The following is a 12,614-nucleotide window of genomic DNA, read 5'->3' as shown; positions in this document are numbered from 1 at the left end:
AAAGAGTATTTTTTGCATGCAAGTGATAGAATGACAAAAGGAAAAGATATTCCAAGTTCATTTTTCATAGTCTCTTCGAAAAACCAAAAAACTACTAATACTTATCGTAAAATTAAGATAGATTGACCTACAAACTCTAATATAAAAAAATAGATGAATATGAATAATTGATATAATTAGGATTGACCATCATACAAAAAATTTAGTGGTAGTTGATAAATTAATAATATATATATATAACTTATTTATTTATGTCCCAATCCATATCGAAACCAATTTTCTCAAGACTTCTAGTGATAGTATGAACTAATAATTTATTTACAGCAACAAAAAATATTCCAATAATGAAAAAGAAAAAAAGAAGGTTGTGGTGTTTTAGGGTCAAAGGCTAAAAAACGTAAGGATGAGGTTGAAAGCATGGTGTGTTGGAGTGAGGATGTTGGAAAAGATTGCTCCGGGGAAAATGTGGGAAAGCGTGGGCTTTCACATTTCCATCTTCACACCCCAAAACACAAGGACCCACCATAACCCAGAGCCTGTCTCCTCTCCCGTCGTCCTCCTCCTAGCTTCTCGCCTCGGAGCAGGAGGTGGCAGACCCCGGCCATAACCACAACGACGGCGATGTCTTCTCATGGTGGCGCAGCCACATCACAACTGTTCAATGTAACCATGGTGGCGGTTGACAAGGGCAAGAGCAGTGGCCACGCCTTTCGATGGACCTTAAAAAACATAGACAACCCCGTCATCATCGCAGTCCATGTCAAACACAAAAACATTCCTCATCGTAGGTACCCTCTTGCATAATTAACTTGTCTTCTTTCTTTCTCATTCCATCTACAACGTTTCGATCAACATGATCCTTTTCAACCCAACAAGAAAAACACAAAACAAGAGTTTTTTCAGCCTTGTCCCATATAACTGTGAATGAAACCTAAACCAGATACTTTGACAGATGTTTTTACGTGTTAAGAACCCTTTCTATGACATGAATATTTTTCTTTATAAAAACTATGAGTGCTTAGGTTTCAAGGTATGATATTATATATTGTTTTCGTAGAAATGTTATATATCTTTATTTATATATTAATTACCATGGACATGTTTGGTTCATACTTTCTTCCTATCAAAATGATCTGCAACCCATGATGTTGATAACTTTCTTTATTGATGATTTAATTTTAAAAATGGAAAACTAAATTATTAATATATTTAGTTATCAAATAATTGTTTCTTTATTGGGTAGGCAAAATATCAATGTTGAATGTAATATTTCCAAACTCACATTTTAAGAATTCTTTGTCATGTGATGTTAAACTAAACATCTAAATAATTTTATTGGTAAATCTAAAACTTAAGCTTTAATATGCTTTGGCAAGCTAAAGTTAATTTATATTTAAATTACATTTTCATAGACAAGTTAATACTAGAGTTTCTATTCATTAGTTAATAGGGAATTTGTTTTCTTTAAATAAATGTTTATAAACAAAATTATTCAGCCAAAGTTTAAAATTTTACCTGAAGCTTCCTGGTGATATATATATATATATATATATATATATATATATGATGGCTTTGTTGGTGTTCTTATATTGTTTAACTATCATAATGTTATAATTATGCGTGCAGAGGGCACCAATGTTTTTCCTCCCACCGAAGACGAAGTAGCCAATGTTTTCAACCCCATACGTCAATTGTGTCAAAACAACAACGTATGTAATTCATATCTTAGTTGAAATTAATCAATTTACTTGTTTAATTTCATTGTTTTTGTTGTTGGTGATAGTTGAAACTAAGTTTGAAGTGATAAAGATGTTGCACATTGTTAACTCAGGTTAAGTTGAAAGAAGCTGTAATCGATGACAGTGAGGTTGTGAGAGGAATAGTGGAATATGCAAAGAAAAATCGCGTGAATACTATAGTCATTGGTGCAGCCCACTCTAACAAGAATACTTTGGCAAGGACTCTTTACCTGAGGAGTGGAAGCAAGTTAAGTGTTAATTCAAACATTACTTACCAATTTTTAGTCATCTTAAGGCCTTTGCATGACAATTTTGTGTTTTCTTTGCATGTACAAATGTTATGCAATGTGTTAAAGTTTCTTAATGTGGTGGCTGTCTCAGAAAATTAAAAGGCCTTGTGCCAACAGGCGTAATGAAATCAGCACCAGATCATAGTTCAGTGTATGTGATTTCAAAAGGGAAGATACTGGGAGCTCGACCAGCAATACGACCAATGGTAAACATGGTTACACCACCAAGTGAAAATGGAATAAGGTGCCACACAATGAAATTTTATCAGTACCTTTCAGATTTCCATGCATATCCCATGATGAAATATACAATAATTTGTCAGAAAATAGGTTGTGTACTCAAAACGTGGAACAATTACACTGTTCTTTACATAGTGAGTGTATTGTCATAGATTCATAGTTTATGTAATGTGCAAAGAACTTTTATACTGTTGTCCAATTGAAAACCATGGTGTATGGTAAGTTGATGGACTTTTACAGTGATTGTCTTAAAAGTCATATCAACAGTGATTTCTGATATCATATTAACATTTCCGATGGATTGATAATGTAAAATGCAAAAAAATTAAACTCTAAGCAAAAAGAGTCTTAAATCTTTTTCATATTTTGGTTGGCTACAGTGAGAACAGGGCAAATGCACATAGAACTGGGAGCACCAATGGAAGATCAGAAAGATCACCTCTACTTGAAATGCCAAGGTCTTCTTCAGTTGGTCAATCAACGGATCGCAGGTTACTATTTTGTCGCAGCACAGGTGAAAGTGACTCTTCAAGGTCACACAAGTTAGGGTCAGCAGCAGATGGAACTAAAAAAGAGTACGATTCAGACTCTCCATCAGATTCTCAATTCACAGTATGTGTCCAAGAAAACAAAAGCTTATCATGAATTGGATTGTTTTTGTTGTATAACCAGAACTACTAAGTAGTCAAATCAATATGGTAAAATTAAGTGGTAGAAAATTTTACTATGTTACTTCATTCCAGGCAGAGATGGAAAGTGAGATGAAAAGGCTGAGGCTCAAACTGAAGCAAACTATGGACTTGTACAATTCAGCTTGCAAAGAAACAGTGTCAACCCAAAGCAAGGTGAAGTAAATTATGTGATCACTCTGCATCATGCATAGGCAAAAACTAGCCTTAAAATGATTTACACGTTGATGAAATCAACGAAGTGTTAAATGAAATTACTTAAAGGGTGTTATGTAATGTATACATTGGCACTTGGCAGGATAAAGAGATTAACCAACGGAAACTGGACGAGGAACGTATAGCTGAGGTGGCTAAGTTGTCTAAAGAGGCAGCTCTTGCAATGGCAGAAAAGGAGAAATTTAAAGCCAGAGCTGCATTGGAAGCAGCTGAGGAAGCCATTAAGATGGTTGAAAAGGAAGCACAGAGAAGATTTCATGCAGAGATGAAGGCCAGAAGAGAGGCACATGAAAAGGATAGAGCATTGAATCAGTTGGCATGCAGGGATATTCGATGCAGAAAATACACTATAAACGATGTTGAAGGGGCCACTAGAAAGTTCTGCCAAACATTGAAAATAGGTGAAGGTGGATATGGACCTGTGTTTAAAGGCCAACTTGATCACACCCAAGTAGCAATCAAAATTTTGAACCCTGATGCTACCCATGGCAGGAGGCAGTTCCAACAAGAGGTAGCATATATGTGTACTGTTCGTTTACAATATACCAATTTTCTCTAACTTGCTCTCTTAATGTTTTTGGAATCTACCATGAAGTTAACATTTTACTCTGCATATTCTGATCATTATGCTTTGCATGTCAAATTCCAAGTGGCTCTCCTTAGAAGAGTAACATGTATCAAAACAATTGACTTCTCTTTCTCAAAACACTGATTCTCTTCCATAACTTTTGTTATCTGACTTCAACAATAATATGTTTAGAATTTAATTGGAATGTAGTAACAATCAGGTGTAAGATCACTATACACATCAGTGCATAATTTTCCTTCTCACATGTGTAGGTTGAGGTATTATGCAGCATAAGGCATCCAAACATGGTTCTCCTCATTGGTGCATGTCCTGAATATGGATGTTTAGTGTATGAGTACTTAGAGAATGGTAGCTTAGAAGATAGATTATTGATGAAAAATGATAGTCCTCCAATTCCATGGTGGAAACGTTTTGAAATAGCTGCTGAGATTGCAACTGCGCTCCTTTTCCTTCACCAAACAAAGCCAGAACCAATTGTGCACAGGGACCTCAAACCTGCCAACATTCTCTTGGACAAGAATTTTGTGAGCAAAATTAGTGATGTTGGTCTTGCAAGACTAGTGCCAGCTTCTGTGGCTGATTCTGTCACACAATATCACTTGACTGCTGCTGCAGGAACCTTTTGTTACATTGACCCTGAGTACCAACAATCTGGGATGCTAACAACAAAATCAGACGTATATTCATTGGGGATAATGCTTCTACAAATCATCACAGCCAAGCCTCCAATGGGGCTTGCTCACCATGTTATGAGGGCCATTCAAGAGGGAACATTTTCAGAAATGCTTGATCCTGTGATCACTAATTGGCCCCTTGAAGAGACTCTTGAATTTGGCAAACTCTCATTGAGTTGTGCAGAGCTCAGCAAAAGGGACAGGCCTGATCTTGCAACTGAGATAGTGCCAAAGCTTAACCATTTGAGGGACTTTGGGTTAGCATCACAATCATAGTCACCATCAACTACAAGTAGTGCACCATCAAATCCATAAAATAGGTTCACCTGCCATGTTATTTTGTGTAGAAACATTTACTCACTCAACTTCTTTGCAACACTCATTGTTGTGTTGTGAATGCAAGTTTCCACCAATTTTCTTGTAATGGAAGAGTTCCCATAATCCAAATAGATGATGCCTAAACCCCAAAATTCCCTTGCAAATGATCATAAACATAAATTATAAACAACATCAATGCATTATGTATGTAAAAATATCTAAAATGATATTAAATTGTTGCTAATGTGATTTTTATGGTAGTTACTTTAACAAACTCATCTTACATTATTGTTATAGAAAGATGAGTTAATTTTTTTAATATCTCAGCATAATATAATATGTTAAGTAAAAATAATGAATTAGTTGAAATCTCATTTACTTGTAATAAGATTTTATTATTGCTCTTAATAAAAACACATTACGTATTAGATTTTTTGGATTCAATAGTTAATTTTTATTTTTATTTTAAATGGGAGAAGGTGCTTGTTTGCCTTTTTGTTTGTATTTTTTTCCTTTATTTGATTTAATCTGTAATTACTTATTTTTTTACATAGATTTGATTTAGTCTTTTCATAGTTTTAAACTATTTTTTGGGATGATTATGAGATCCAATTCCATGAAAAGTTTTTTTTTTATCCTTTTTATTTTCTTGGTCACAATTGTCGGCATACAAAAGACACAGACATGTAGAATAACGATAATAAAGTAAAGTAATGACAAATTTTATAAGAAATAATCTACCCCAAAAAAGAAATTTACCTTTCCTTAAATTCAATCTACTTTAGAACTTACCAAACACTTACCATCTATATTTACACTAAAATTTATTTCTATGTTAAGTTTACTAAAATATTTAACTTAATTTCCTTGGTTTGTTTCTTTGATAATTGGCATAGATATGCAACATTAATATAAACCGTTTTATAGTTTTATAATCCTTTTGCTCAAACATTCCAACAACAATTTTTCTTGAAGAAAACACTTGTTATATATTTTTAAGCATATTATTAGTATATGGTAAGTTCTTCCACAAAAAAAAGTAAGGAGAATTAATACTTTTCCACCACGCACCACACCCCATTCTTAAGGAAGCATCAAAGAATATAACTCAAACTTCCAAGTGCCAAAATGCCAAATGCACGCTATATGAAAAATTCACCTATTCTCCCATTATTTCTATCTATATAATAACCAAGCCAAAGCCAAGTTTCTGACACATAGTACACCATGCACATGCCTTCCATGCTTCTCCAAGCTCAATCCACTTTACCTCAAATGAGACATCACAGCAAGAATCAGCTGCAGGGATTCACACAAAAAGATCTGTTTCCATTGATCACAAGAGTGGGATTCATGGTGCTGGCTTTGTCTGCATGCATGGTGGCATCAGAGGAAACAATTGAAGACCCTTTAAGTGGTGCATTGTGCATCAGTGAATGTGCCTCTTGTCCTACCATATGTTCACAACCTCCTCCTTCTCTTGTCACATCATATTCAAACCATCCACCTCCTTCACCTCTAACACCACAACCACACCTTCTTCCTCCACCTCCTCCTCCACAACACCACCTCACACCACCATCATATCCACCCCCTCCACCACTCCTAACATCCTACCCCTCCCCTCCTCCCCTCTTAACATCAAATCCTCCACCTTCTCCACTTCTAACATCATATCCTCCACCCCCTCCAGTCTTAATATCAAATGATCCACCCCCTTCTCAACTACTACCAACATTCCCTCCACCATCACTACTACTACCACCACCTGCAAAGCCTTTACAACCTCCTCCATCACTGGCTGATCCTCCTCCACCTTTGAAGTCCAACAACCCTCCTTCATCAGGTTCAGGACAACCTACAGTTATTTCTGGCCCTAGTAACAATCCCTATTACTACTATTATTCCTCAGCTGTTGCATCTTCTTTTTCTCTTCATCTTATACCTTTTTTCCTCTCAGTGTCCTTCCTTCATGGGGTATTCTTTGATGGTATGTGATGAAACAAGTATTTGTACAGTGTACAGAAGTTTGATAGAAATATGTTTTTTTTTAATTCATGTTATGCCTTTGTTGGGAAAATGCAGTGTAATTATTAGTAGTAAGAGGAACTCCTTTGTTAATTGTGGCAAATTCAAGTTTGATATTGATTGAATGATTTTTTTTATACTATGTTAATGATAAGAGATAAGGTTGTATTTTATATTTTTTTTTACCTAGCTATGTATAGAGAGAGTTCTGTATAGAAAGTAAACCCTAATTATTATTGTGTAGAAATACTTGTTTGGTTTTGTTTTAGATAAGGGGTGCCATTTGAATCAAGAATTATAACATGAGAAACTAATATTGATAATACCAGTTTATCAAAACATTTATTGTTTGTGATGAATAATGGTTCTTGATTGCAAACATTATGATGCTGTTTACTAATGAACACATGTATTTTTTTATAATTTAGTCACGAAATTTTTAAAAATTGATTTCGCATTTTATGTTTTTATCAAAACTAAATAGTATCAACTACATCAGAAACTTTATCTGACATAAAAAAACTTTATCTATGCTTTTTTTTTTAAGAAAAAGAAACTTTATCTTTATTCTTTTAGAAAGAAAAAAATAAAGTGTTTGCTTTACCCATGGTTTATGTTGTGGTAATTTAAGGCATAGGTTTATCTCAATAAAAGTATATATTCTTCTCTTTGTTGAAAAGAAAACCAATCATTGATAAAGTTAATGTAATATCACTTAAAGAATCAGGAAAAAAAAAAGAGGTTTTTCTAGCAATCCGTGATAAACCATAGATGAATTTAAAAAATAATGTTAAATAATGAAAGAAAAGAGAGACAGAAAGGCGAAAATAAAACGAGATGAAATAAATAATGTGATAAAAAATAAGGTAAAAGTTAAATTTATATTTATATTTAAAAATTGATTGGAATTATCCGTGAATATAAACATTTTATAAGTTATCGTTTTTTTCAGCTACAAGTGTCCTAATTTTAGTTTACATACATTTTTAAATTTATATATATATGATGAAAATAATGGTAATTATTATATTATCAGAAACAAGAATTTGATGTATAAATTTTGAGCATCCTAAATCCCATTAGAAGGTGATTGGGTCCTGTTTTAGAGTACAATGAATGAATAAATGGTTTGAGTGAGAAAGACATGAAATATAAAGTTTTATAAAGGAGTGGGAAATTGGAGAGAGGAAGAGGATGAATCCTAATAAAGTTGCAGAAGAACAACAGAGGAGAAAAGATAGTAATATAGATTTTTTTTTATTTTTTTTATTTTTTTGATCAGCAGATAGTAATATAGATAATTCAGAGTTTGAAGGAAAGAGAGGACACATTAATTTTAATTTTATGACGGATAGTAGGTTCAGATCAAGCTCATTCAGGAGTTGATTAATAATAGTAAAAATAATAATGATGATATTATTAATATTAATATTAATATTATTAAAATTAATAATAATAATTATTATATTAATATTATTGTAATTATTTTTAATACTCTTAATATTAAAATTATTATTAATATTATAATTATTATTCTTATTATATTAATATTTTCATTTTAATATATATTAATATAAAATAAAATTATTAGTATTAATTTCATATTAAATTATCATTAATAATAAAAATATAATTATTATTATTATAATTACTTTTTAAGTAATTTTTAAAAAAACATTACTAGCTGAGATGTCAAGTTACATAGTAATATCTAACATGAAAATTTTTATAAAAACAAAAACAATTATAATAAAAAAACAAAGTAATGATTTTTGGAAAATAGGTTTTGGCCAAGTTTCCAACAAAAACAAATCGAAGGGATGAGACGAAAATCTAACTTCTTGAGTTGAAATTAAATTTTTTAATTAGAAAATACAACATTACTTTTAAAGTTGTCAAATGAATTTTCTAAAAAATATTATATAACGAATTGCAATTTTTCAATCTAGTCTAGTTCTATGTCAGTCAACCATTCAATCAGCCATTTCAATCTGCTAAAAAAACAAAATTAAATTTATTTTTAAAATTCAATTCATTTTATTAAATATAAATTTAAGATATAATATAATTAAATTACAATACATTTATGTATTTTAAAAATATAATATTAGTTTATTTTTTAAAGTATAGATTTCATGAATTTTTTTACTAATCGAACATAATTTATTCAAAAATAATATTAATCATGATTCATGATTCTCTTGTACGGAAAATTTCCTTTTATACGATGTCTCAATACTCTTTGGACTTTTCCTTTAAGGCTCAAGATAGTTTTTAGAACTTCCTATTATTTTTTAGGGGATTTGATTTTTATATAATTTCTTTAAATTGCTATTTTTGAATTTATGTATAAGATGTTCTGAATAAAAAAAATGGAATGGTTCAAGCGAAATCACTAATGAATAAAGTCAAAGATTGAAATTGGTACCAATTCACTCATCATCACACGTAGTCTTATATATAAAGTAGTGTTATTCTGAAGAAGAAGGTGTTCAATTTTGTATTATCCCTTATCTTCCACGCCACCACTTCAGCAATCACAGCTACCAAAACTGTTGGAAAGTTTTTCACTTTCTGCTCCAATCATTGGACTATCATGGCGGAGTAAAACCATGAAAACCCATTCAAACAAACACTTGCTACTTAATTTGAAACAACACTTATGATCTACACTAGTACTTAATTTTCTCTTTGTTCTTATTTTGTAATAAGAAGTTACTATCAAAACAATTTTTTTTTAAATCTACTGGTGAGTGTTTGTTAGCCTGTTATCGGACCACTCATAATATGTTATTCTACACATGAGTTGTCACTCTCAGCGTAAGGAGGTGTGTTGGAGATTACACATCGACTAGAGATGAAAATATTTCATTATATATAAGTGAGTGCAAACCTCACCTATAAATAGACTTTATAGGGTTGAGTTAGGCATAAAGTCTATTTTTTTTAAATCTACTAGAGAGTGTTTGTTGAGTTGTTATCGGACCACTCATAATATGTTGTTCCGTGCAAGAACTGTCACTCTCAACGTAAGGAGGTGTGTTGAAAATTACATAAATAGACTTTATAGGGTTGAGTTAGACCTAAAGTCCACCTCGTAATACATGTTAACCAAAATTCACAAATCTAACGCTGGTTTTTTTCCAATATCTTTTATCTTCACCAACCACAATTCCTAGTGGAAATGTACGTTGTTTAATTTTGATTCATCAATTAATTTTGATTTGATGTGTGTTTGATATTTTCTTTTCCGGTTGTTTGGGGTGTAGGTATTTCCACAGTTGAGTGTGGAGTGTTTTGTACTCATTCCCTTTCTTATTACTTGCGTAATGGTTTCAACTAAAGTTTCATTTTCTTCTTTCCTTTTTCAACAAAAAAACTCTTGGTAAGCCATTAAATAGAAATGGACTTTGTTCACCAGTGAAAAAAAAAGTATAGAAGAGTATTGAATAGAAACTTTTTTATGCTGAGATCACACAAAATAGTCAATACCAAATTTTAAATAAATAGAAATTTTCCATAATTTGAATGAAACTCGGTTCAGATTTTCTTACCTAAAGTGTTGGATTTGCATTTAAAAAGAAGAACTCACTATAAAGTAATCAATCAATTTTTATTTAAATAAAATTATTCATTTCACAGTACACTTAAATAAATTTTATTTATAGTCCTTTTACTTAAAAAATCATTGTTTTTCATTTTTGTACATACTTCTTTTTATCTCTTTTAGCTCCTATAACTTTAGATGATAGGAATTGTGAATATTAAGAGATATTTATAATGACTCAAAGAATATAACTCAAAGAATTAAAATTAATTTATTAAAATAAAAAAATATAACTCAAAGAATTATAATTATTATAAATTTTGAGTTGTGTTATTTGAAAAATACTAATATACAATATTATTGCAATTTAAATAATAAACACTTACTAATTAAGTTTAGGGTTTAGAAATTTAATATAAAAATTCTTATTTTTTTATTAAACTTGTCCGTTTTGTCAAATCTAACATATAATATCACTGAGATTATACTAAATGACATTCACACCTTTTATATTTTTTAAATAGTTACTGATCTTTCTTATATTTTTAATAAAATGACACTCGTGACACCATCTCCCATATGTTTTTAATTAAATATGTCATTGAGAAGTTCTTTGACATATTTAGTCTGATGTGTGTATATGACCACCTATTTAAATATCTTAATTCTCTTCATTTTTATCTTGAACTGGTTCTACATAGGTTTATATAATTTCTTAAATAAAGATTCATTAGTACCATTAAATGTAATATATATTGTTTACATGAGTACTAAAGGAGTAATCTTTGTGGAATAGAGTTATATTTATTTTTCGTCTTATAAAACTATGTTTATTTAATGCTCCCAGTAGATGTGGTAACAATAAATTAAATAAGTTAAAATGTATAGATTTTTATGTTTGAACTTTGTTTATATTTTGAAAAATGTTTTAACTTGTTTCCTTTTATACACATAAAAAATGGTTGTCTTTAAGTAATATTACTAGAGACAGTTTGTGTGATTGTGTTTTTACACTTTTGAGATTAATTTCAAGCTTGAACGATTTTTTTACGCTTTTTATATGAAACCTAATGATTTTTTTAATAAACATGATTCATGAGATATTTTAAATTGATAACTCGTATAATTCAATCTTATATAAATTATATTGTTTGTTGGCAGGAAATATTAGTCTCATCATAAGATTTTACTATATGATGATCCTTGTTAAAAATAACAACATATTTATTGTGACATAATTTACTTATGCTAATTAGATTATTTTTTAAACCATATACTAAAAGAACATTATCAATAAAAGATAAATGTTATATCTATTTGATCAACTTCAATTATTTTTTCTTTATTCATCTTTTTTTATCATTATTTTTTTTATAAAAAGTTCTCATGTTATACATCATTATGCAACTTGACATCTCGGTCAGGCTGATACCTTAAGTAACAATAATCATCTGTCATCGCATGAAAAAAATATTATTAAAAAAATAAAAAATAAAAAAAATATGGAAAGATTAGACCAAAACTCATATGTTAACAAAAACGATACATAGTAATAATATATCTATTCAATGTCTTTTTCATCATTATTATTTTTCCCTACTTGTTTTTTAAGTATAGAAACATAAATATTTCTCTTATCATATATTCGGAGCACTTACTGTACCATGATGAATGTTTACTTATTATGATTAAGTATATTTTAAAAAATATTAATTTTACTTATGAACTTAGATCCTTCCATATTCGTTCTAATATAATACTCAAATCAATTTCCCCCCGTATTTCACACAAAGAGTTGTTGCAAATAATCATTCAAATATCATTAGTTTATATATAAATATCATTAGTTTATATATAGAAAATTTGTGAATATGATGTTGTATTTAAGAAATAATATTTTGTTAGTTATTAAAAATTATACACTATTGCATTGTATTTTATTTCATTTATTTAACTCATAATAATAGCAACTTCTAAAGATTATCGGTATAATTTAGTAAGATAATATTAATATGATTACGAAACTGGGCGTTATATTTTTTATTATTTTACAATTCAACTCATGCACTATGCATTTTTTTCAATATTTTTAGGATTAGATTGAGTTGAGATTTTTAACTTAATCATAAAATAAGTTCAATCCAACTTGTTTTTTTGGCAATTTGTGTTAGATTAATCTATTTTGACACGCAGGAGGTGTGATCCTTTGATGGGTCCAAAATTAAGAATATCTAAGCTTGCTTAGTGAGATTTCTTAAACTAGTATTTAATTTGTTATTTTATA

General features: G+C 30.1%; 1 protein-coding gene across 6 annotated transcripts; it reads left to right on the top strand.

Moving 5' to 3' along the window:
• The first annotated feature begins 32 nt into the window (after window positions 1-32).
• Window positions 33-4,999, top strand: LOC137816668 (U-box domain-containing protein 52). 6 transcript variants are annotated; one of them, XM_068619915.2, is made up of 8 exons: window positions 33-784; window positions 1,627-1,709; window positions 1,832-1,986; window positions 2,121-2,273; window positions 2,650-2,881; window positions 3,013-3,114; window positions 3,257-3,685; window positions 4,015-4,999. In XM_068619915.2, the coding sequence occupies exons 1-8, from the start codon at window positions 622-624 to the stop codon at window positions 4,711-4,713; spliced, it is 2,016 nt and encodes a 671-aa protein (XP_068476016.1). In that variant the 5' UTR covers window positions 33-621; the 3' UTR covers window positions 4,714-4,999. The 6 variants fall into 6 exon arrangements, with proteins under 6 accessions (XP_068476016.1, XP_068476017.1, XP_090155042.1 ...); XM_068619916.2 differs by having other exon boundaries at window positions 378-788; XM_090298916.1 differs by having other exon boundaries at window positions 408-784; window positions 2,650-2,844.
• The last annotated feature ends 7,615 nt before the right edge of the window (window positions 5,000-12,614 follow it).

The sequence above is a fragment of the Phaseolus vulgaris genome, chromosome 1, assembly GCF_051622355.1.
Source record: "Phaseolus vulgaris cultivar YP4 chromosome 1, ASM5162235v1, whole genome shotgun sequence".
NCBI classification, from domain to species: domain Eukaryota; kingdom Viridiplantae; phylum Streptophyta; class Magnoliopsida; order Fabales; family Fabaceae; genus Phaseolus; species Phaseolus vulgaris.
The sequence above is the reverse complement of the archived record's forward strand: the minus strand, read 5'-3'. Positions and strand labels throughout refer to the sequence as shown.